At 41.5% G+C, this 25939-nt stretch overlaps 1 protein-coding gene across 1 annotated transcript in view; it reads left to right on the top strand.

The window, feature by feature from the left end:
* The window catches only part of RORB (RAR related orphan receptor B), a 187417-nt gene extending 162050 nt beyond the window's left edge, over nucleotides 1-25367 (top strand). Inside the window, exons 5-10 of the mRNA XM_029920314.1 lie at nucleotides 2985-3106; nucleotides 4720-4852; nucleotides 8381-8488; nucleotides 10001-10111; nucleotides 13202-13314; nucleotides 24989-25367. Of these exons, the coding sequence (XP_029776174.1) occupies nucleotides 2985-3106; nucleotides 4720-4852; nucleotides 8381-8488; nucleotides 10001-10111; nucleotides 13202-13314; nucleotides 24989-25144 (743 nt within the window). The 3' untranslated portion in view covers nucleotides 25145-25367. The remainder of the gene's footprint in view (nucleotides 1-2984; nucleotides 3107-4719; nucleotides 4853-8380; nucleotides 8489-10000; nucleotides 10112-13201; nucleotides 13315-24988) is intronic.
* Nucleotides 25368-25939: the final 572 nt, after the last annotated feature.

Here is a 25939-nt window from a genome sequence, read left to right as displayed (position 1 = left end):
AAAGGATCAGTATAAGCTTTCTAAAATCCTTTGTGAAATAAAGCAGAAAACAGAAGAGTGGGTGGATGGTGGATGGATGGATGGACATTTTCAATATTACTTTTATTAACTCATCATTGGTTGAGCACCTTCCATACTAAATTTTCTCTCCACCACCCCACCCCCCGCCACATCTTCTGGCCCTGTGCATCATGCTTCAGAACTGTCTTGAATCCAGAATCTCCTCGTATCCTGCTTGAATGCTCACCGAAGTCTGATGAATCTCACCTACTCCCTAATGTCACTTCATCTTCCTGCCATGGCCAAGATCACCTTGACCCTCTCATTCTCCTGCTTCACAGCTTCTAATCGCTCCCAGGTGCCTAACGTTAAAATCCAGGTTTCCTCGGTGTGCCTTCCTCAGCTGTCCAGTCTCTGGTGATGATATCCTTGCCTGGTCTCATTTCTCCACGTCTCTCCACGCACTCTATGCTGCACACACTACAGTGTTCTTGCTGGAAAAAGACAACCTGATTTCAAAACACCGTTTGCTAGCTCTATAAAAATGGCTCTAGAGTCACTCACTCGTTTGCTCAGTAAGGTGGTAATTGGTTGTAAAAGGTAAGGACTGTAAAGATGTGAAAAGTAATATGAGGAATTATCTAGCTCCTAACTAGCTTTCTAGCTGTGCCTTGGTCATATCATTCCCTCTACCTGAGGTATACCTTCCTCTTTCTTATGTGAAAAACTTCTGCTCAGACCCAGATCAACAGACATCTTCTCTATGGTTATTTTTTGGCCTCCTCCAGACTGAGTTAGGTATTCTTCTTTGAGCTCCCACAATAACTCAAGGCATTTATTATATCATGATATGATATGATATGATATACAATGTGATATGATATGATATATGATGATATGACATATGATGTTGTAAGTTCCTTTTAAAAAAAGAGACAACATAATGTGTTTTTTTTTAAATCTATACTTCAACCTGGTACATAATAGCCTTTCAAAAACTATTTGTTGAATGAGTCTATGAAGTCTACACTGGGCTCTGCAGTCCAGCTCTTGAAGAACTCACACAGCCTCGAAGGATAAGGAATAAACAGATCCACACAAACAACCACAGGGCAAGTCTGAGCAGAATAAGGGATCCGGAGGTAGAATCAAGCGTAACAGCAGCTGACTCCTATACCAGAGGACACAGGGGAGGAGGGACACCTTTGCCAGTAATGGACATCTGAGCTGAGTCCTAAAGCCTGTGTGTGGATTTAACTTGCAATTTTGCCTTAGCCTGTCCTTGTATTTATTATGCCCACTCACTCCTCCTCATGCCCCACACCCCCAAGTTTTAGTGGCAGAAGGCTAGAGACTCTTTAAACCTTGGCCAGTAGTTCCCAGATGTCCTAAAGGAACAGATAAAGAGTTTTTCATAATGCAATTTTGAGCAGAAGCTGTAGTTTTCCTTATAAACCCGGAAGCCTGTAAATTACTGACAAATCAGCATATCTTTGAAGATGAAAACAGACTACACCAAGAAGATAAAGGTTTGAAGACTAGAAAGCCATAGAAATCTTATGTTTTCATTATATACTTACTGAGGAATAGATATGTTTTTTTAGCTTCTAAGTAATTAGACTGCCCAAGTGAAATTGAAAAATGATGAACCATGACATTCCAATCTATTTTAATATGATGTATAAAGTAATTCCTGCCTTTTTTTAACAACATAGGATATTCAATAAAATTTTGAATATAGGATTTTTAAAGAAAGGATTTTAGAATATGATACACAATGAAAATCTAGAAATGCTGAATGCTGAACCCAATAGAGCAGAACTATAATCATAAGTTAGCATTTTGGAGCATCTTCTACATCTGGCACTTTATGGTTCTGACTGAAAAACTCTAATAAATATTGAAATAGCCTCCATCAGTAGCTCTGACTCCAAAATTAAATATCTCCGTTTTGTGTCAATTGCTTCCCCAATGACAAATTCTATAGAATGTCCTAATAATGACAATTGTGGATGCCATTTATTCAGTGTTTATAATGTGCCAAACAATGAGCTATACAAGGGTATTGGGAGTTTTGGGGGGGGAAGTTCATTAGAGGGGCAAGCTTACATTTTTTTTATTCTCTACATCACCAAAACTCAATATATTTCACACCACATACACCAGAAGCTTAGCAAGTTAAAAGGAAGGTATTTAAACATGACCTTGAGAGTTATCCTGGAGAAATGAAATATGGCTATTTAGAAAGAACAGAAATTGCATTTGAAATGGCATAACCTAAAACACTAGAAAAAATCTCTCTCTGTATGAGCCAAGAACAGTTGTCATCAGGCAGAAAATGTGGTTGTCATTCTAGTTAGGTGTCCCAAGCAGAATCCCTCTGTGCTTTGGTTTCTCAGGATGTCACCTTCTTCGTGTGTTCAGGGAAATCGTTGCAGATTTTGGGGAGAGCTGCTGTGTCTGCTTCTGTTGCTCCATTTCCATATGTCCAACCCAGAATGTTCGGTATTTAAGATCTAATACTAAGTACAACTCCGCCCCCAAAGACTGATTGTGTTTGTTCCTTCTTTTTGTGAAAGTAATCATTTTCTCTTTTTAACCTTTTTAAAGAAGAGTTCTAGTGATTCTCAAGGTATTTTAAAACTGTTGGACCGTAAATGTCAAGACTGTCTGTGGACTTTTGGGTCAAAAGCAGGAAACATGGTCATGTGTATTTACTTTTAGAATAATTATTTGAACACTTCACAGCTCGTAAGCCCTCAGATTTGTGACCGAAAAGGGGAAGAAAAGACAATAAGTTTTGATTAAAAGACTGCAAATTGCAAAAAAGACAACAGTTTGGAGAGTGTTAGAGAGTAGTGTTAAAGATAGTTGAATACACCTGGAGTGTCTCCAAAGGTATTCTGGGGAAAACATTAAGCGCTTGTCTCTTTGCAGAGCGTGAATATATTCACAAACCCTCAAACTGATGTTCTTCCCCACAGATCGAATTGCACAGAACATCATTAAGTCCCATCTGGAGACATGTCAGTACACCATGGAGGAACTGCACCAGCTGGCATGGCAGACCCACTCCTACGAGGAAATTAAAGCCTATCAGAGCAAGGTATTCTGGGAAACTACGAGAATGTTCTCCCTGTGACCTCTATGTTTCCAGCTTTCTCAAACCCCAGCACTGTGGACATTTGGGGCTGGATAATCCTTTGTGTGGGGACTTGTCCTGCACATTGTAGGGCAGTTAGTATCATCCCTCGTCTCCACCCACAAAATGCCCATGGCAGCCCCCTCACACTCAGAGTTGTGACAATCAGGTGTCTCCAGAGATTGCCAAGTGTTCCCTGGGAGGCAAAACCACCCCAAATTAAAAAAACATTGCCCTATTTGTGTGACCAGGGAGACCGTGTCCACATCAGATGACTTTAGGACCTTTTCACAGTGACTTCCTCGGGCCAGGCAAGGAAGAGAAATGACTGAGAAATTATAGCAGTAATAGTAGTTTCAAATTTATACTACAAAGACATGCAATAGCATCCTTAATGTTTTTCTTGCCTACATATTTAAAAAGACTAAAGAAAAAAGACAACTCATCTCATATGATTATTATTCTTTTGATTGCTACTTTGTGTCCATTAGAGAAGATTTTAAGAAAAGGAATTTGTTGTTATATATTCACAATACTTTCCTATGGGACTGATATCCACAATTATAAGATCTACAGTAAATGACTGGTATTATCATTCTATTTTTAAAATATTTAGTGTTTTATTTAGTTTTGAAAGAGAGAGAGACAGTGCAAGCAGGGGAGGGTCAGAGAGAGGGGGAGACACAGAATCCAAAGACAGGCTCCAGGCTTTGAGCTGTCAGCACAGAGCCCGATGTGGGGCTCCAACCCATGAATCACGAGATCATGACCTGAGCTGAAGTTGAACACTTAACCGACTGAGCCACCCAGGTGCCCCCATTATCATTTTATTTTAAATAAGATATATATAAGTGTGTCTATGTATAAACATATGAATACAAAATACTGATTTTTCTCCATTGGAACAATCAAATCTTACCACTCATATAAATGAGGAGATAAAAGTATAGGTATTGTTATGGTCACTAAAAAGCAGAATGATTACACTTAGATTTCTGTTTCCCACTCCAAAGAAATTAATCCAAGGATCAAAATACACTTCTGAGGTTCTATATTACTTAAGAGAATGATTTGATGTGAGGTCTTTTCCTGTGAAATTCTTTCTTTCCAAAAAGCAATCTCCCTAAGTTCTGGAAAAAGAACACAACGTCAAAAATCTTACAAATTTAGCGTTTGTTCGGCACACATGAAAATGACGGCACAGAAGCCTGGGAATGCAATCACTAGTCCTCGGTGCAAAAGTTTGTTTTCACAAAACGGACCAAGAGCTTGTGTTCGTTTGGGTGAGCAGAAAGAGGAAAAAGAGAGTAAAGCAACTGTAAATATCTATCTTTACCTGTGATTGCAATGTTTCCATTAATCTAGACTCAGTACAGGGACGATTGTGCTGTAGCAAGGCTCAAACAGGGCAAGACAGTTATGTTAGAAAATATCGTCTACCTCCTTGGAGGGAGTGGGGTAGGTTCCCATGTTGGGCCCCCAGGGACAGGTAGGCTCCAGGAGGGAGGCCCTGGGTGTTTCACGGACTCTCCACATTGTCTGTGCTCCATGAACATCGTGTGTCTCCTCTCCTGAAGTCCAGGGAAGCACTGTGGCAGCAATGCGCCATCCAGATCACTCACGCCATCCAGTACGTGGTAGAGTTTGCAAAGCGGATAACAGGCTTCATGGAGCTCTGCCAAAATGATCAAATTCTACTTCTGAAGTCAGGTAAGCCGGGAGATGAGTCACGGGTGGGGCCCCTGTTTCCGACCAGGATGTGGTCAACCCTTTGCTCAGTGTTGGCTCTAGAAAACCTTCCTTCCAGTATGTAGTTCCTTTGTACCACCCACACTGTCAGCCAACTCCCAAAGGAAACTCTCAGTAATAAAAATGCCCTGATACTCGTTCAGTTCCCCTTTGAAGTCAAATACAACTTTACTTATTGAAAGTGGAGCTATTAATTGTGGAGGCTGAGATGCCCAGCCTGACAGAGAGTGCAAGTCATTAGCGTGTCAAGGTGGCTGAATCGCTGAGCTGGCTCTAAAACACACGGCTTGCCTTCTGTTGGGGGAAAAAGAATCCAGGCCAGCAGAGCGCTGCCTCTGTGGTCATTTCCAATCATTTTAATGAGGATAGCCTGCAGCCAGTATGTACCCAAAGAAACTCCCTGAGCTTGAATCGCTCCCCCCCCTTCTTCCACACACGCCCTGTGACACACGCACACTTAGGAAGGAGCTCAAGAGATTCTGCACCTGACTGACCTCACAGATGCTGTTACCCAGGCAGGAAACAAATTTTCTTTCTTTGACCCCTCCCCCACTTTGAAAGTAGAAAATAAAAGCCATCATGGTGTTTGTTAACCCTCACGGGCCTGGGCTGGAGTCCTAATTATAACATGTACACGTGTGCATGTGATAACACACCTGTGTATGTTAATGTCTGCCCGTGACACCTCATTTAGTCTCGTGACACCAGGATTATTTCCATCTTATAGACGTCTTATAGACGTCTTATAGACGTGAAGGGCCATGTTCAATATCACAAGGCCAACACATGGCAAAGCTGGCATTTGAACTTGGGCTAAATAGAATAGGTATAAGCTGCTGCTACTGCTTGACCACATGATTAAAGTTCATGCAGACCTTGATCCAAACATGAACTTGATCCATCAGTTATCTGTTGCTGGCTAAAAATGACCCCAAAATTTAGTTCAAGTGACAGTAATCATTTCTTTCTCTCCCCAAGTATGACTTGAGCAGGACTCAGCAAGGAATGCTCCATGTGGCCTCTGCTGAGGCCACTTCACTGAGGAAAGGAGGAACTGATTTGAAATTGTCTCCCTCACATGGCTGGCACTGTGCGCTGCTAGATAGTCCCGAGTTCAGCCAAGGCTCTGGGCCCCAGGCCCCGGTTCCTCTCCATGTCACTCTCTCCGTTTGGACTTTCTCCTAGCATGGTTGCGAGGTTTCAAAAGCTAGCACTCTCCAAGAGAATGAGGCCAAAGTACATAGCATTTTATACCTTTAAAACCATATGTGGCTATTTCCACCCCATTCTATTAGTCAAGGCAGCCATGATGGCCCACCTGGGCTCAAGGGTAGACGACATGGATCATCTCTCTTTTTTTTTTTTTTTGTTTATTTATTTATTTGGAGAAAGAGAGAGAGACATCAAGCAGGGGAAAGTCAGAGAGAGAAGGAGAACGAGAATCCCAAGCAGGCTCCACACCATCAGCACCAAGCCCAATGCAGGGCTCAAACTCACAGTGAGATTGTGACCTAAGCCAAAACCAAGAGTCAGACGCTTAACCGACTGAGCCACCTAGGTGCCCTGCCATGGATTCTTCTTGATGGGGGAGTGGTAAGGCCCTTGAAAAGCATGTGGGATGGAAGATATTTTTGCAACTCTCTTTGGGAAAGAAACAAATCTGCCACATTTGATATGGGACCTTGAGCTAAACCCTCTAGATAGCAGCTTCCTCATTGCAAAATGAAAAAATGGACCAAAATCATGAATTCCAAACTTAGAATCACATCAGCGGCATCAGAGGAGATTACTGACTGTTCTGGGTCCAAGGCATCGCCTGAGCACCATTAGAAGGGGACCCGCTTCACTGGATTTCTAGCTAAGTCTCAGATACAACCAGTCCATAGATTGACATTGGAGAACCGCTGCACCATATAATCATTTAACATTTCTGCTTGCTATAAAAATGTTGACTTTAGTATAAAAGGCAGAGTATGTAACCTCCTTAAGCCTCCTGTAACTCACCTATCAGAAAGGGCTAATAAAACTCCCCCAGGGGACACCTGGGTGGCTCAGTCAGTTATGCATCCGACTTCAGCTCAGATCATGATTTCACGGCTCATGAGTTCGAGCCCCACATCGGACTCTGCTATCAGTGTGGAGCTGGCTTCCGACCCTCTCTGTCACTGTCTCTATCTCTGTTTGTCTGTCTCTAAATAAATAAATAAACATTTAAAAATTCACCTAAATTGGTATTGTAAGGAGCAAATAAAATAATGTAAGGGGCCAAGGAAAGTGACTTCCAGCCTATAAATATTCAATAAATGGTACCTATTATTGTTTTTGTCAGAAAAACACTGTTTTCATTAATATTTACAAGCCCCCTTCTATGCGTAAGCCCATGTGCTAGGTGACATATAGCTGAAAGCAAGGAGAAATCAGCAGATCAAAAAAATAAGACAAAGACATAAATATTAAGTGGCAGCATCAGAAAAGCACCACAAATGCCCTTGGGAACACCAGGGTGTAGCCAAATCACCTGTGATGCTCTCATGCAAATCTGTGGTTTCTGAGTGTGGCTGTCACCTTCCAACACACTATGGGGCAAAAGTCCATCTGTCCATAATGTGGAGAAACTGCACAGCAGCAGTTCCTCAGAGCATCAATAAATGTTCAGAGGGAAAAATGAAGGTAGCACAGTAATTCATTCAATAAATATTTATCGAATATTTATTTACATGCCAGGAACTTTGCTAGGTCCTGGAGAAACACCCGTGAATAAAATAACCACAACTCCCTGTGGCTGCAGACAAAGGTCCCGCCCTCATGGGGCTAACAGTGAACTCAGAGAAATGCTGGGTCCATCAAGGTTGAACTAGTTTTTTCACGTGGGGACTTTCCCAAGCCTTTGATCTGTGAATGTGGATTGTAACTCTCTGAAGTGAGATAATATTCAGCATTTTGCCAAAACTCATTTGGCCAAGAAAACTTCATTTCAAAGACATCAGATGTAAATGGTGCCCTCAGGAAACACCCTGAAGGGATTCCCATGTAGTCATCCTGTGCTGACATATACATGGAAGCTGTTGAAAACTGAAGCCAAGAGCGAGTTTTCCCAATAGCAAAACTTCTACAAAAGTTAACAGACTGGTCTTCCCTGCTGCAAAGCTCCTTGTGAATTCAGGAGTAGAAAACGCCTGTAAGACTAATCCAAAACAAAACAAAACAAACAAAAAAACTATGTATGCATCCCCAAAACATGCTGTTGCTACCCTGCATCTGAGCTACCTTTGAAGTATATTTTATCTTTAATTCCTCACGGAAGCATGTAGGGAGCTTTCCTTCTAATATAGTTACCTTTTACTTGGGAAGGAATCTTGAGGCATTTCTGAATGTGTGTGTCTTCATGGGTGTGTTTTAACATCTTTTACACGTCTCTTGACCTATATACAATAATAAATGCTTTGTTATCGCACACGTATATCCATTGTGTTTATTTTTTATGCATAGGTTGCTTGGAAGTGGTGTTAGTGAGAATGTGCCGTGCCTTCAACCCATTAAACAACACTGTTCTGTTTGAAGGAAAATATGGAGGAATGCAGATGTTCAAGGCCTTAGGTAAGCTTACCTTTAATGGTAACACAATTGTCTTAGCGCCAGTCAGTTTCTCCACTCGGATCGAAGTGGGTAAATGAAATGCCTTGATTCTTCCAGGTGAACTGGTATCTCATTCGATAAAGTTTGGACCAGGTGAGCCTCCAATGTCTTATCTAACCCTTGAGGTCTTACAATCATGCATCCTAATATGAAAGACAGGAGAGAACCAGACACCCCACTGAGATCGAACCCACCTCATTCAGAAATCAAGGAAGAACTGAGATGTCTTCCAGATCATTCTTTGGAGGATCAACTTTTATTTTCCCTTCTAGCTTACTGCCCCACAGAGTATATTAGGTAGACTTCTGGTGGTCCATGGGTGATCTCTTAAGTCTCGTATGTAAATTCATAATCATTAGTTAAGATATTTAATTAAAAGAAGAATTCTTCAGTGGCTTCTCACTGAAAGCACTGACTTTCTTCCTGTTAAGTCATGAAGTTCTCGAAGCACAGAGGGATGCCAACCTGCCCCCAGTGATCCCCAGACCATTCCTATGGGTGGGCATGGACAGAGTCAGTCTTCGGGAGTGTCGTGCGTGGATCACTCACATCCAGTCATCAGTACATGTTGCAGAGAAGAACAGTAGCAAAGATGGGCCAATGCCAGGAAAAGTTTTCACGATTGACAGGGCCACTTGTTCCATACCCTGTCCACAGACATCACGGAAGGCCAGGGCCCTTTCACCCTTTGTGCTGTTAGTTGATATGGTAGCTAACCGCAAGTCCACCCGACTGGCAGCGTTTCCCTTCTGCAGTTGATACACATCCATGTCATCTACAAGGCTAGATTTTCAAGAAAGGAGGAAAAGCCTTGGCAAGCAACTTGGGTATATTTCCAGCTTCATAAAATAAACATTTACCAAGGATCCGTGTAGGGACAAAGCATTATTTTGCCAAAATTCATAATTGCTAAGCAACTGACCTCTGAAGCATCCATTAGAAAGGAGAAATCAATGAATGCCTGCCCCCTCTGTAATATTTCCAGGGAAGTTACCAACTTGAAAGGTACCTCATCTTCAATCTATAAAGCATTTTTAACAGCTCAGTTTGAGGTCCCTGGGCATTCTGTAAGGCCAGGTTCAGGTGCAACTAAGACTGACAGCCCTTGGCCCCTCACACATCATGTTTTAGGTTTTCTTTGAATGCTATCTCTGTACCAAAGGATCCCCAAATCACGTATTTAATTTTTTCTAGTTGGAGCTCATTTTAACATTACAAGATTAGATTTAGTTTACATCTTCCCAGTGGAATACGGCAACGGGCATGCACCATTTCCGTCAGCCACTCGTTGGTGACGCCAACTTTTGGTACTCGATCGAGATGTTTCCCAATTTTCTTATTCTATAATTATTAGGAACTTGGAAATATTGTTGCTTAGTGTGCAAGTCCTTGAATGACTTTTTGACTATGGGACTTTCTTAATATTATCCCATTCCATTCAAGTGGTCTCACTTAATCTGCCTTCTCTTATAGGTTCTGATGACCTAGTGAATGAAGCATTTGACTTTGCAAAGAATTTGTGTTCCTTGCAGCTGACTGAGGAGGAGATTGCTTTGTTCTCATCTGCTGTTCTGATATCTCCAGGTAGGGAGATCTGAGGTTCTGTCTTTAAAAAAAAAAAAATGTCCTGTCTTTAACATGGATTAGACCCACTAAACCTAGGTAGTCAGCAGAAATTTAAGAGAACTATGTTTACTTTGACAAGCGTGTGGTATTTATGGACCATTCAAAGGAAGGTAGCCTTAAAATACTTAAACTGACCCATTTTTCCCCACAAGCAAGAGTAGGATGTGTGGTAAGGGTCAGTCCAGATTCAGACAAGCAAAAATATTTCTTAAAGATAAATGAGGACAGATAGCAGCCTGAGTTACAGCTAAGTCTTATTTTGATTTTGAGAATAAAAGACATTTAAAAATGCCCAGGAAGTAAAGTGAGACTTAATAAAAAGATATTTAAATGAGAGATCCAGCATGAGGACAAAAGTAAATAAAACGTACACCCTCTCTTTAAATACCTCTTGTGTTGGTGTTGGCTTCTCCACCTACATTAGCGATAGTAGGGCCTTTAAAAGCAGGTGAGAACAACAGAGGGGAGAATGATTCCATCTAGAGACTGGAAGAGGAAGCATCTCTGATATGGCAGTGGACATTCTAGAACAGGGACCCGTCATCATTTATCTCTGAGACCCTAAACACTTGACATCTCAGACCCTCAGTTTCCTCACCTATGAAGTAACAGGGCTGGACTTCATTAGAACAAAGATCATGCCTACCTGGTTCTAAAATGCAATAAAATACCAAAATTTTCAAAGGTAAGGGGTGACATTTATAGACCACATAGAACCATAGCAATTGAAATGCTATTTAAAAATATACGCCAGCTCGAAGATGGATGGATTCCTAATAAATACACGGCTCCTTCTTTAACCAGGATGAGAACCTGGAATCTCTCAGCTGTCTGCTCAGTTAGGTTTAGCAGCAGTACCATTTACAGCTCTGTGCTGGAACACATTCCTAATAATTTTTATAGCCAAGAGCCTCATTCTTTCTATAAAATTCATCTTAGAGATGAGATCCCTTCTTATACCTTAACATAGTTTCCGGTGGGGCTGGAAGAAATTAACCTTACCTGGAAGGTTCACATAGACATGTCATTCTGGTGAAATCTACCAATAATACCAGCTTCTACACTTCCTATCACTTAGGCTTCATCTATTTATTTTTAAGTGTTATGAAGATTTTTTTAATTTGCTTCTGTTTTTTATTTAACCACATTATCAAAAATGGAAATTATCACTTGGCATGTTATCACTAACAGTTTCTTTTGTGGCTCTGTCTGCAATCAAGCTGTTCCTCTAGGCCTCTTTTGGTTTTACTTTTTTTTTTTTTTTTTCTTAACCCTACCAAGTTTCCCAGGCCTGGAAGTACACAGATCAATGGGAGAAGTGACAAGAAAGATGTATTTATTTATTTATTTTATGTTTATTTATTTTTGAAAGACAGAAAGAGCACAAGCAAGGAAGGAGCAAAGAGAGAAGGAGAGACAGAATCCAAAGCAGGTTCCAGGCTCTGAGCTGTCAGCACAGAGCCCAACGCACGGCTAAAACCCACAAACTGCAAGATCATGCCTTGAGCCAAAGTCAGACATTTAACCGACTGAGCTGCCCAGGCGCCCCAAGAAAGATTTATTTCTGATAGCAACCCCATGCCAAATAATTTTCCTTGCTGCCATTTTCTCATTGCATTTGACTGGTTTTATGGAATATAGTTCAATGGGAAATTTATTCTAAGCCTGTGGGTCTGGGATGAGGGAGGTGGCTTCATTCAGGTTCCTGCTTACTCAAAGAACATGTTGCAAAAATTCACTCTTCTTGTTAAGAATGTTAGTAATAAGTCAGTAAATTCCTATCAGCAAATACTTAAGACATAGTGTATCAAACCTAAACAATCCATACAGAGAACTGCCCAAGACCTAAGGAAAATCTGTCATTTCTGGGTCAGAACTCAGTTGAATTGTGAGCGTTTTTCCAAAAAGAACACACCACAGGAACCAAATTCTGCCGAGGTTGGAAACAGGACATTTCTCATTCTACCTACCATTTCTCAATCTTCCAGCGCTGGTAGCAGACCCACACTAAAAGGCTTCTGCCCCTCTCAAATACCTCATCTGCACCCTGGCATCCTGCCATGTTCCAAAAGAGAGGAAAGACAGATAGATGCCCAGCTCTATCTTATGCCAGACCCCACCCTTCCCCCAGTTCTTGCCCTAATAGCCACTCTCTGTTCAACTCCAGATAGTGTAGGGAAGGGAGAGGGAGGGAAACTTAATTTATTCTGAATGACAATTGTCACTGAGGGCTTTTGTGCTCACTTACGTAAGGGTTTGCTTAACTGTTGGCTAGACTTATCCTTACCCTGTCTAGGATTACAGAATTGAGTTTCTCACCTGACCTGAACTGTGTTCAGATGGATCATTTCCAAGTTCTTTTCCATGAGTATTTGTTCAGCATTTGGAGACTCTAGATGTCTCTTCATTGAAGCTCCAACCTGAGGCATTGATGCTGGGCTGAATTTAGTCACCCTGGTGTATAACGCTTCTAGGAAGAAAGGAAGGAAGAGGGTGGGAGGGAGAGAGGGAGTGAAGAGAGAGATGTAAGAAGGAAAAAAAGAGAAGAATGTAGGACAAAGGAAAGGAAAGGAGGGATTATCTTATCCATCATTTTAAGATTCCATGTAGAACAAGAGCTTAATTAAATTTGGGGGATTAAATTTTTGAAATTGATACTTGAGTATTCTATGAATTAGAGCATAAATTTAAAGGGAAGGGAAATCCTGAATGCCAAAAATATTCCTGTATAGTAGAATTTCTTACTTCTATAATTCATTTTCTTCACAAGTCATTAACTTCTACTATAAAAGAATCTAAGGATATGTCCCCCCAAAAGAGTGAGAGAGATAAATTGTCACAGACAATAAAAAACATACTGGTGGTGTTTAGAACCATTGGGCCCTTCCTTCCATCCTCAATTCTTGTGTCAGTGTATCTGGCATTACTGTCACCTGGGTATTTTTTATAAAATTCATGTGGCTTATGTAAACTGAAACTAAGCACTTATATATGTAGGTAAAAAAGTCACATCCCCTCCCTTCTTACCTAACTCTTTTCCTTTCTCAGACCGAGCCTGGCTGATAGAACCAAGGAAGGTCCAGAAGCTTCAGGAAAAGATTTATTTTGCACTTCAACATGTGATTCAGAAGAATCACCTGGATGATGAGACCTTGGCCAAGGTAGGTCCTCAGATCGTAGACCTGTGGTCACTCAAAGAAAGCACAGTGACCACAAAGGGCTAGTTCTAAAGCAGGGGCATTTCTCAGCAGCAACAATTTCTGGAAGTTACCAAAGATGCATAAATGGTGAGGTGCCCATTTTAAAAGGGACACTAGTAAATTATCACAGATTGAGAGAATGACTTTCTTAGGGAAGGATGATCTTGATGGATCTGAACCCCAGGCATAGGAAGACAAAGCAAAGAACTTGGGAGTGTTGTGTCTGAAGAACAAAAGCATGAAGCAAGGCATCAGGCCTTGAGAGTTGACACGGAAGGAAGGAGGAGACTTTGTGTCACTTCAGAAGTCAGAGGTGGGCCAAAGTTAAGAGCGAGTAGATTTTTATTCAAAATAAGAAAATTATAAAATGATACAAGCGCTGCCTGGGTGGTTCAGTCGGTTAAGCATCTGACTTTGGCTCAGGTCATGATCTTGCGGTTCATGTGTTTGAGCCCCGTGGCAGGCTCCGTGCTGACAGTTCAGAGCCTGGAGCCCGCTTTAGATTCTGTGTCTCCCTGTCTCTCCACCCCTCTCCTTCTCACACTCTGTCTCCCTCTTTCTCAAAAAGAATGTTAATAAAATTTTCTTAATGATAAAAATTGCTGATGAGAGGGGTACACCATGGTGAGGTAGTGAGCTCCCTGGCATCGGTCATATTCCAGTAGATACTGCTTGGTTTCCTCTCAGGTGTCTTGTAAAATCAGAGTCCCGCCCAAAGTAGAAGACGAGACGGAGTAGTTGTAAATTTTCCTTACGTTCTAATCTTTTCACACAAGATTTGCCCTGGGGTCCCTTCAAAATGGTGAAGGATCCCAGGGGCAAAATGCATACAACCTTCCATTAACTTCTTGGTTCAGCTTAATTAACAATAGTGATCTTTAAGAAGAGTACTGGGAAGAGATGTTTACCGGAGTAGAAGTCTCATAAGAGGAAGTAATTTTCTAATGATTGATACTCAGCATTATTTTAGATCTTAAAGTATCTGATTTCTTTAGAACTGGACTTTTTTAAGGGGGTAAGCCACTAGGAAATCGAGCACATTCTTGGTTCAAAATGATAGGAATCCTAGTCTATATTTATGAACATTAAAACCCTCCCACTTTGCTCTTAAAATTCTTTATTTTTTAAAAAAAGGGGAAGACTATCTGAGATGTTATCAGATATGACTTCACACATACAGAGACACTTATAAAAAAAAAACCCTATGAATTAAATATCCTATTTCAGTATGGTAACATTTTATTAAAATGAACGCCTCATTTTTACACTGTAGAGTGAAAGTTATCTTTGTAGGACCCTCTACTTTTTATGTGGGCAAGGAAAAATCACCTGCTCTCTGCACCTCAGTTTTTCTCTGGGTCTAAAGCAAAACTTCTACATGCTTTTGGATATACTGGGCAGAAAAGATGGTTATAGAAATATATGCATCTATTTCTATAATTGCTCTGCAGAATACACCATAAATACATCTGGCCAATTAATGGAGGGGGATGTTTCCTGCATTTAGGATGTCCCAAAGACCTCCTTTAAGATCTGCCATCTTAAAATTAAGGTCTTGATATGAGGATTATCATTTTTTTGCTTTTGTACATATATTTTGAGGTTTAAATGAGATATTACAGTGCATAAATTCTCATGCTTACACCATCTTCTACCTCCTGGTGTCCTAAGGATGGCCATCAGAGGGATTTGCTTTAGAAAGGAGACAGAGACATTGAAGAATGAAAGATATTTAATGGCAACAAAAAATAAAAATAAAACACTGACTGTGGGTCACGTTAACTCTCTATTCTCCATCTTTCATGGGCAAAGTACAAGGTTCAGTTCTGTTCTTATAAAATGTTGTAAAACTGGGGACCAGAGAAAGTTAGGAGAGGATTATTTCTTGTACAAAATTCACTACAGCCAGAGGACAAAGCATTGCTTCCATAGATCATGTGTGGATGTGGGGTTTTGGTGTGGACCCTGGCTTGTAAGTCAGTGTTTTAACAGGATGCTCTGTGAACGCAGTGGGGAGTTCCATGAAAAGGAAGGAGCACTGGATTCTAGCTTAGCCCAGCCCTGAACTCTGTGGCCTTGGCTGAGTCATTCTATTAGCCTAAGTCTCAGATTCCTCAACTGTCTAGTGCTAGGGGTGGTGGGATGGATGGGTAAGTGTCTCAAGTCCCTGATGGCTTTAACCCTGTGAGGACAACAGTGCCATTGACATACAGGCACACCCTCTCATCATGCCCACTAAAAGAAATCGTCCTATTTGTATCCGAGAGAAACTATTCTATCCATCCACAGAGTCCCATCTTTTCAGAAATGCTCCTTCTGCCTTCATAGCCATGAGGCTCTTCTGCCTCGACAAGGCCTCCGCAACAGTGCCTCCCGTTCTTGATATTTGTTATTTATAGACCCCTTGGGGAGTCTGGCAAACATCATGAAATCCATCTCTAGGAAAATGTGCACATACCCAACGGTGGCGTTCAAGTCCAGGAGCTCAGGTTAAATCTGCGGTAGTTGGGGTAGATCTGCCTTCTGTGTAATGTGCAGGCTATCTATAGTGCTGACCCTTGCCCCTGAAGGAATGTAACAGACACCGGGTGAGAGGGGCAGGGCTCGGACACAGCTGTTGGACTTCCTCCTGAAAGAACAGTCTCCAACACACTTCCGCCATGCTCACTTCCTGAAATTAAAGTTCAAGTAGCAGTGCCTTATACTTTTGACCAAACTTGGACCTAGAGACGGTATGAAAATTCAGGAATTCTGTATCCATTCACTAGAAGATTTGAATCCCCATATAGTAATCATTTTGTTTGTTTATATATTTTTTTAATCTTTTAAAGAATCTAGTTTCCTTTCCTGATCAGCATAATGATAGTATGTAACATATTTATAATAAACCATCAGAACCACTTCTTGGCTGAGTGATCCTAAAAAAGTGTCTTAACCTCTCTGTGCCTCAGTTTCCTCATTTGTAAAATGTGACTAAGGATAGTGCCAAGGTTGTGTGGTTACTGTGAGGACTAATGATACTAAGTACAAGCGAGCTGCACATCTGTAAAAGGTATGGTGTGTAAATGCTATCACTGTAGTTGTGGACAGAAGAAATTCTATTTCGGCAGGAAAATTTTTATTGGAAAGGTGGTGATTTTGAGTTAATCACTAATAGATGAAAACTCAAAAAATGGAAGTGGGGGGAACCTGGGTGGCTCAATTCGTTATGCATCCAGCTCTTGACTTTGGCTGAGGTCATGATCTCACAGTTTGTGGGATGGAGCCCCACATTGGGCTGTGTGCTGAGCCGACAGTGCAGAGCCTGCTTGGGATTCTCTCATTCTCCCTCTCTCTGCTCCTCCCCTCCTTGTGCTTCCTCTCTCTCTCTCTGTCTCTCAAAATAAATAAATTAAACATTTAAAAAATGCAAGTTGAAGGGTTGAGATGATGGAGTTTGGCATTCTAAGTGATGGGGGAAATGATAAGAGGTAAGAAAGTATAAGGTATATTCGAACTATGAATACTAGTTAGATCTGTCTGGATCTTGGATTTGAAAATCTAGGAAACAAGATGACACTGGTCACTGTCACTAAGCTCATAAAAATAAAAAATTTTAAAAAACCCACAACATATATATTTTTAAGCTCCATCTGTTCTCTGAGCTTCACTTTCCCTGTCTAGGAAACGAGTAGGTTGGACTGGATGGTCATTAAGGTCCCTTCTGTAGAATGTTCTTTGACTCCAAAAGAGAAAAGCAATTCTTGCTCCTGACATCTTCTTTTCATCCTCCAATACTCAGTGCAGTATATTCATTTTAAGGACTTTATAGAAGTTCAACCATTACAGTTAATAAAGAAATAGATTGATTTCACCAAGTCTTAAAGGTTCAAAGTCTTGAAGCTACAGTGATTTAGCTTAGGATGATATTCTGGCCCCAGAGCTGCAAAGTGCACAATGTTTACAAAGCCCACACCAGAGCTCAGCATTGCTTCACGCCTTAAGCCAGGGCTCCATCACCTTGTGCTTTGGGTGCTGTGGTGACTCAGTCCGAGGCGTTTACTTCCTGAGAAGGGACTACTAGAGGGAAATCCCTCTGGTACTCCTCCACTCAACTGAGACTAGCATGACCAGTGCCAGAGTGCAGTGAATATTTGAACTGCAGGCTGATGACAATTCCATTGTCTGGCCCCTGGACTTCCCTTATTACAAGTCACTACATCTGCCATTCTTGCCACTCAGACCAGAGGACAGAGAGGGTGAAGGAGAAAAAGGAGCCAAGCTAGTCCGAGCCAGGTTGTGACAGCACATGCACGGTCAAAGGCAGAGCTTGGGTCTGGATGAACTGCTCACCTCCCAGCCCTACGCGATGTGCAGCCTCAGGGTCAGGGCCATAGCTGGAGGCTTGTTTGATAAAGTCTTCTCCAGCCCAGCCCCTACTGTTGAGTCTCCTGGATATTCAGGGCTGTGAAATATTATTAGGGAGTATATTTACTTTTCCTAGCACTCCTGGAAAGACATGCAACACTCCTCAAGGTATGTTCTTGCCCAAGGCTGTACTGAGAAGTTTAAAAGATACTCCATAACAACACATATCTGATGGAAAAGCATGGAGAGCTCCTGGGGTAAGTCAGCCCCCAAGCTCACTCATCTCGCCATATGCAGAGACTAGAGGAAGTGCCATTTTATTTTACCACAACTTAAGTGAGTACTGTGCCTTCAATTCACTTCTCCACACAGTGTTCAATTGTTTGTGCCTTGTCATGCACTATAGATGGGCCACACCACCCTTCTGGGTTTTTCTAAACATACAGCTCTGTGCTAATGGAACTTCTAATTTTTCTAGAATATGGAGGAATCTAGTTCTTACGCTAAAGCTCAGAATGTCTCTCATTGGTCTCTTTCCTCCTATTCCTGGAGGGCCAAAAAGTTCTTACCTGTCCCCTGTGGCTTTCTCTGTTCCAGTCACTCTTTCTAAGCCCTTGCTGCCAGTGAAGATGCCCCACCATATCCCTTCAAACCATAAGGTAGTAGTCTAAGTTTGCACCATGTTAATGAAAACACAGTAGAGAGCTCAGGTCAACTGTGGAGAGAGATGGTTCTGAACAAGAAGAATGGTTGCAGCATGTAGTGACAAATCTGTTTCTTTGAGACTCATCTTCTCAGATCTGGAAGGCTCTAGCCTTCCCAGAGAGAACTGTGATGGGTTGAGCTGTGAGAGGTACAAGCCAACAGATACACTAACCTCCTAATTCCTAAGTCCCTCTAGCCTCACAGCAGCAAAACTGTATTGTCAACACAGAGAGGGAAGCTTCTCCTTCTGCTATAACAGAACCAAGGTATTAAATAAAACCTTACAAGATGGAAGACTTAGACAGCCCTATCTCACATATTAATAAATTGAAATTTTATCTGAAAGAAATCATTCCTGGTCGCTCTCACATTAATGGTGTGCTTTTTATTTAGATTTAGAAAAAAAACAAAAACCATGTTGATTCACAGTTAGAGTCTAGGGAGCAAATCCTAATTGAGAGGTGGATGAAAACCCCACAGGGTCTTTTACCTTGATCTTCGTTGCTTTCTCAGTGAGGTCAAAATAGGCTACGTCCTGGCTAATAATGGAATGTTTATATCTAAAGCCTGCTCTCTTCTTGCAAGACACTAGGTGTTATACCAGGATTCTTAATAGGTGGCTTTAGGGATTTGGGGTCAATTTAATCTTAAAGAGCAGTTTATTCAGCAAGCACTTAAGGAGCCCCTACCCAAATGATGAGCCTCCCTGTTCCTCTTCCTATTTGACTAGGAATTTGTTTCATACTTCAAAATTCCTATGCTTTCTGGGGCACCTGGGTGGCTCAGTTGGTTAAACATTCAATTCTTGATTTCAGCTCAGGTCATGATCTAATGGTTTGTGAGGTTGAGCCCCATGTTGGGCTTGGCACTTACAGTGCCTGCTTGGGATTCTCTCTTTCCCTCTATCTCTGCCCCTCCCCTGTTCTTTCTTTCTCTCTCTCTCAGAAATAAATAAACATTTAAAAAAACTTTTATGTTTTCTAAAGTATAACATATGCTGGAAAGCTCCTAAGCGATAAGCAGATAACCCAGTAAATGCTCACAAAGCAAACATAGCCACATACCCACTGCCTGGGTGAAACTGGGCACCCTAAAACCCTGTTTAGGCTTCTCTGGATTCCTCACAATGGTATTTATGCTTGAAAATAACCCAAGAATAGGCAAAACTCTAGAAAACAATCCAGCATGTCACTCAAGATTTTAAATTCCAAATCCATACTCAAGAAATATAGCTTTCTTCTGGGGTAGTTTTCCACTCCAACGTATATTTATTATGAGTATGTTCTCTGTGCCAGATGCAAGGGAGAAAATGGTGATAACACATGGTGTTGGTCTTGAGCAGTTTCCTTGCAGAATTCCTGGGAAGGATCAGATTATTTTGGTCCATTTTAGCTGTTCAGAGTTTGCTGGCATACACTACATGTCTAACACCGGAAATTCCAGGGGTTCTTCATTAGACAAATGGTCTGTAAGTAAAAAGAGATGTCTTGATGTGACTCCTCACCCATCAAGTTGGAAGTTGATGTATTCATTAGAAGTCTTTGGGAACAAGTAATAAGAACCGACTCACACTAGCATAAGCAAAAAGAAAAAAAAATAATGAAGAGATATCTCATGGAACCTAAGGATAAAAACTCGGCCACCAGTCAGGGTGGCACTGGAACAAGGAATCAGAAAGCCTTCATTCTTCTCCCTCCCCGAATACCAGTAGAGTCTGCTTCCCTGGCCCCCATGGTGACAAAGGTCTAGCTCTCAGCTTCTTCTCTTACTTGAAGTGTCTGCTGCATTTAGAAAGTATGTTGCTGGCCCTCAGTCCGATTCCAGATTCCAACCACAGCTGAATCAGTGTCCATTGTCACTTTAGTTGGCCACTTCAACAGGGATCCCAAGGATGGGGTGAAGAGGGGCAGGGAGAGCTTACGGCCTGATAAATATCTCAAATTTGATATTCCAATACTAATCCATGTGTCTAGGTCTAGCTAAACAGAAAGAGAATAAAGAAATACAGAAAAAAATAAAATTAAAAAAACTAAAGCAAATGGGCAAGTGAAATGGATGTATTAGCCTCACTTGATGTGCCCTGTGTTTTTCAGTGCTTCTGAAGTTTCTTCCACTTTGGTCAAACCATTGTTCACTTCCTGCTTCAGGTTGGAGGGCATCTCAATAGCCAGGAAGCCCATATGAGCACAATCACTAGTTTTACCCTCTGTGTGTTCCGTTTTTCCACATCAAATGCACTAGTTATAAAATTGTGGATTTTCTCATAAGACCCCTCCCTAGAAGGAAGCACAGGATTATTGTCTCTTCTCCAACAGCTGCTTTTTCTTCTTGTATGCCCCTGTAGGCATAAGCTAAAGCTTCCTTCCTATAGGAAAAGCTTGATGATAAGACAGAGATGAGTGTGGAAACGTCTTTTTCTAGACCCTCTGTCTACTCCCGCTATGGGGATTATTTAACCATGACGACATTTCATGATGATTTGAAACCGACGACCCCCTCCATCTCCAAATGCTTCTGGATCACCTCCCCAGCTGTTTAAAAAGTTGTTGAGCCATTAACTGCTGCTGAGGCTGCTCTAAGCTCCCTTTGAAATGGGGGTCCCCCAGCTGCGGTACATAATATTAATGAGCAGTAAGTGACTGCCTGCTGCTTCCTTCACCAGGCCCTTCTGGGCTCTGACAAGTGCTGCTGCTGTGTCCACATGCCCTCCTGGCCCTTCATGCCTCCAGAGTGATGGATGCCCCTGTCAGCAGTTCTGTTTCTACAGCTGATTGGATGCCTTTAAAATAGCCTCTTCCAAGAGCATGCAGCTTAGGGAAGCTCTTTGCTCAAGCAGCCCCATTGCCCTTAACAAAAAGTTATTCTCACCATCTGGCCCATTATACAGATAAGCAGTAGGGACAAGATCCAAATCCCATAAAAGAGGGAAGACCTAGAACCCGAACCAGACATTTCTTACACCCCATTTGAAGCAGGAAGGAATCAAGCGTCTATATTCACTTTCCCAGGCCAAACACATGGCTAAATATTTCCAATGCAAATGAGCAATTGTAGAAGGGTCATCTTTCATGCATTTAATTTAAAATTATATAGGATCCTATGTTATACATCATAGTTTGTTAAATGAGCAAGTTACTTTCATTGCTACCAGAAAATGATCATCAATATGATATTGCCTTTTCATTTCAACAAAAGTAAAGCGTTGATTTCCCCATACATTAACACATGACTCAATTTGTGGTGCTCGGTTAAGGGTTGAGTTGGGGTCTTGCCCCTGATCAAGCATAGCCTTGACTATGGAAGCATTATGTGGGATGGAAACATAACACCTAATACGTATATGGCCATCATGTGCCAGACACTGCTGTAGACAGTTCATGTTGACTCAGGTAACCCCACAACGATCCTCTGAGGTAGAGACCATCTGAGGGCTGAAAGAGCTGAGAAGTTAACTGACTTGGCCAAGATCACACAGCTGTAAACAGCAGGTCCAAGATTCAAACCCAACAGTCAGGTTTTCAAACCCATAGTTTTGGTTTTGTTTTTTTTTATCACTAGGCTAATCTTCTCTATGTTGTATTTGTGTGTCATAGGGAACTCAGGGAATCTCATTACTGACCCCTCAGCAAACTAATAGAGCTAAGTAAACAGAAGCTCCCCTGTTTGGGAATGATGAGTCTGTCTCTGTCTCCTGAAAAGGAGCTAACTTTCCACTTGGCCCCCAGGACTGTTTTAAATTTGATACAAAGACAGTGCAAGTGGGGGAGGTGCAAAGAGGGAGGCAGTGAGAGAGAATCCCGAGAAGGCTCCATGCTGCCAGCACAGAGCCCAACACGGGGCTCAGACTCAAGAAACTGTGAGATCATGGCCGGAGCCAAAACCAAGAGTCAGATGCCTAACTGACTGAGTCCCCCAGGAGCCCCTATAATAGTGTTTTTTAATGTCCATTCAATGGACCCAATCCACCAGTATCCCAGGGGACGTTTCAAACGTGGAGTCTCAGCTCCACCTAGACTTACTGAAGTAGAGTCCCTAGGAGTAGATCTCAGGAATCTGCATTTTTAGGAAGCACCCCAGTGATTCTTATGCAGAGTAGAGGTTGACAGTCATCATAGAATCATACCTGGAAGTTTCAGGAGCTCTGCATATCATCAGTTCAACTGCAGATGATTATAGAAAGCGTTCAAAGCCTCTCTGCATTCAATAGCTATTTCAGGGAGACTGTAATATATAAGAAGTGCTCCCAATTGTTGTAGTCTCCGTCTGTGTGAACCAGCTGGTTGAGAGAAATTGGAAGATTTCCCAAGGGACTTTAGCTCAGTGGACACTGGTATAATCTTTACCTATGAAAATATGGAAAATTCACCATTTTCCACCCCAGACCCAAAGTGACTTTTTCACTGTGTGATTCTGATCATCTTTCTGGCTTGCTGAAAACCCTTCCAAAGAGCCTTAACATAGGCTTGCATATTCTGCTCATGTCCATCTCTCCAACTTTTCCCTCAACCTGCTTACCCATACTGCTCAATTCTCCCAGCATGCAAAGCTCTGTGGCATATCAGGTACCCCAACATCTATTTGGTTCTTGCTCTTCCTTCAGAGCTCAGCTTAAATGGCACTTTCTCAGGAAAGCCTTCCCTGACCTGACAGAAGAAGTCAGAGCATCCTATTATCTACCACTTACTTCTAGATCATTCCTGCATGGCACCACTGCAGGTTTTCAGTCTGCTTTTGACTGCATGGTCACATTATTCACATCTGTCTCCACACGCTGGCTGGAAGCAGAGAACCATACTGCCTTGAGCATTTTTGGTGTCTAGCAGAGTGTCTGCTACAAGATTAGGTAACTCATAACATTGGAAAGAAAGTCTTTTTTTGTTGTTGTTATTTATTTTTTTGAGAGACAGTGAGAGACAGCATGAGCAGGGGAGGGTCAGAGAGAGAGGGAGATACAGAATCTGAAGCAGGCTCCAGGCTCTGAGCTAGCTGTCAGCACAGAGCTCAACACGGGGCTCGAACCCATGAGCCGTGAGATCATCACCTGAGCCGAAGCCAGACGCTTAACCAACTGAGCCACCGGGGGCCCCCTGGAAAGAAAGTCTTGATTCTCAGTCTAAAATTTAACATCCATTCTACAAACAGATTTCACATTTCTTATTCTACCTCTATCACTAAATAGCCGTGGAAATGGAAAATCTACACCCCAAACTTCTTTATGTGTTCTAGATCTCTTTACTGATTATGTCAACTTGCTCTAATCCTTATACTATTTTTGAATTGTTCATAGTGTGGTTATATAGTCGTGAGTTGTTAAAAGTTAATGAAAGTGGAAATTTCTGATTTTGAAGAGCCACAAAGTAACTAATTATCTATTTCCTGTTTTACTTTAAAGGCTGAAATGGTTTCTTATCACGGAATAGGGTAGGGGACACAGTGAGCCTAATTGATGATTATATGGGGTTTATTTCATTTTATTTTTATCATCACTTTCAAGTGTACATTTGGTCAGCTATATAAACTATCAGGCTTATCTTTTCTGAGAGTGTTCTCTATATGAAAACACATCTGATTCCAATAGTAATTTGATCACAGTGATATTTGGTTTTAAGATCATTTTGACATGAAATGATGAATTCTACATGTTCCCAATTCTACATATGTGAAAAGCTAGATCTGTTCATCTTCTAAGATCTTTATAGCATTTTTCAAACTGTGGACATTTTTAAATGTCTTCTGGGTATTTGAACTCAAAAAAAAAATCACATCCTGCATGATACATACACATCAAAGCCCATCAATCATAAATGGATATTCTCCCAAGAGTTTCTTAAATGCCTCCTTAAGGAAGCAGGTGCCAGGGACCTCTGAAATTCTCTCTTGATTAAGTATAGGTTTCATTTTATGCATTGCAATGGGAAAGAACTAGAAAGATTCAAGCAGGCTAGGGAGCCAAGCAGTCCTGATAATTCTGGATCACTCCTCATACAGTTTAGGCTCTACCTTTCTAACATCGTTGCCTTCCAAAACTGAGAAGCTCATGTTCATATCATAAAAATCTGTGGGGAAATGATGGATAATATTAGCTACCAGTTGTGTTTCACACCTATAGTGTTCTTACCACTTTTACATGAATTCCCTCAGGGCACACAATCTGAGTAGGCCCATTGTACAAATGAGCTAGCTGAGGCAGTATTTCACCGCCACACAGCCATTTAGCTATTTTGGAACCAGGATTCTGACTCAGTCAGCCTGGCAGCAAAGCACCCACTCATATCGATTAAACTCGACTACCTCCCATACACACTTTATTTAAGAGCAGTGACTCAGGAAGCCTGGCCCCGCTGGCTCGCGTTCTCTATTTTCCCAAGGGGGCTGGGAGGCGCGCTTTGTTGTGTTTTGTTGGGAATGAGAAGCTGAAAGTTAGCCTTCCTTCTTTCTGTACATCTTTTCACAAAACCATTTTCCTTCATCTGAGACCAGGAAGGACCCTGATTCAGAAGACAGAGCACTAATGAGCTTCCCCCTTTTGTCTCTCCCCTGCCCACCCCACCCCCACCCCACCCCCGGTCTCTGGACTCCGCAGTTAATAGCCAAGATACCAACCATCACAGCGGTCTGCAACTTGCACGGGGAGAAGCTGCAGGTATTTAAACAATCACATCCAGACATAGTGAATACCCTCTTTCCTCCATTGTACAAGGAGCTCTTTAATCCTGACTGTGCCACCGTCTGCAAATGAAGGCACCAAGAGAGAACTGTCTCCTAGTCGTGGAATGCGTCACCATTAAGACAAAAGCAATGTGTTCATGAAGACTTAAGAAAAATGTCACTACTGCAACATTAGGAATGTCCTGCACTTAATAGAATTATTTTTCTTCACCGCTACAGTTTGAAGAATGTAAATATGCACCTGAGTGGGGCTCTTTTATTTGTTTGTTTTTGAAATGACCATAAATATACAAATATAGGACACTGGGTGTTATCTTTTTTTTTTAATTTTATTTTATTCGGGTATGTTTTGGGAGACAACTGTTTATAGAATTTTATTGTAGATAGGTATGAGAACAGAGCGGTACTTTACATGGTTACTTTTCCTGTTAATTGTTCAAATATAATTTAAGAAAATTCCACTTAATAGGCTTACCTATTTCTATGTTTTTAGATAGCGGATGCATGTGTAAATTTGTGGCTGTCTTGGAAAGCACTGTGCATGTATGTAATAACCATATAATCTGAGGATATTACATATGACTATTACTTATACGTGCACGTGCACTGTGACCTAAATCCCATACCTACTAGCAAAGGAGGTTCAGTCAGGCTCTCTTATATTATTTACCTTCTGTGTTATATGTTACCTTTATGTTAGACAATCAGGATTTTGTTTTCCCAGCCAGAGTCTTCAACTGTCGTCAATGGCAGGATGGTACCAATTCAGAGATAACGTCTACAAAGGAATAAATATAATGCATAGCCTCTGTATAAGAACTCTGTTTCTATCAATGACATCAAAGCCTTGTCAGGGCGGTACATG

This window comes from Suricata suricatta, chromosome 13 (genome assembly GCF_006229205.1).
Source record: "Suricata suricatta isolate VVHF042 chromosome 13, meerkat_22Aug2017_6uvM2_HiC, whole genome shotgun sequence".
NCBI lineage: Eukaryota > Metazoa > Chordata > Mammalia > Carnivora > Herpestidae > Suricata > Suricata suricatta.
The sequence above is the reverse complement of the archived record's forward strand: the minus strand, read 5'-3'. Positions and strand labels throughout refer to the sequence as shown.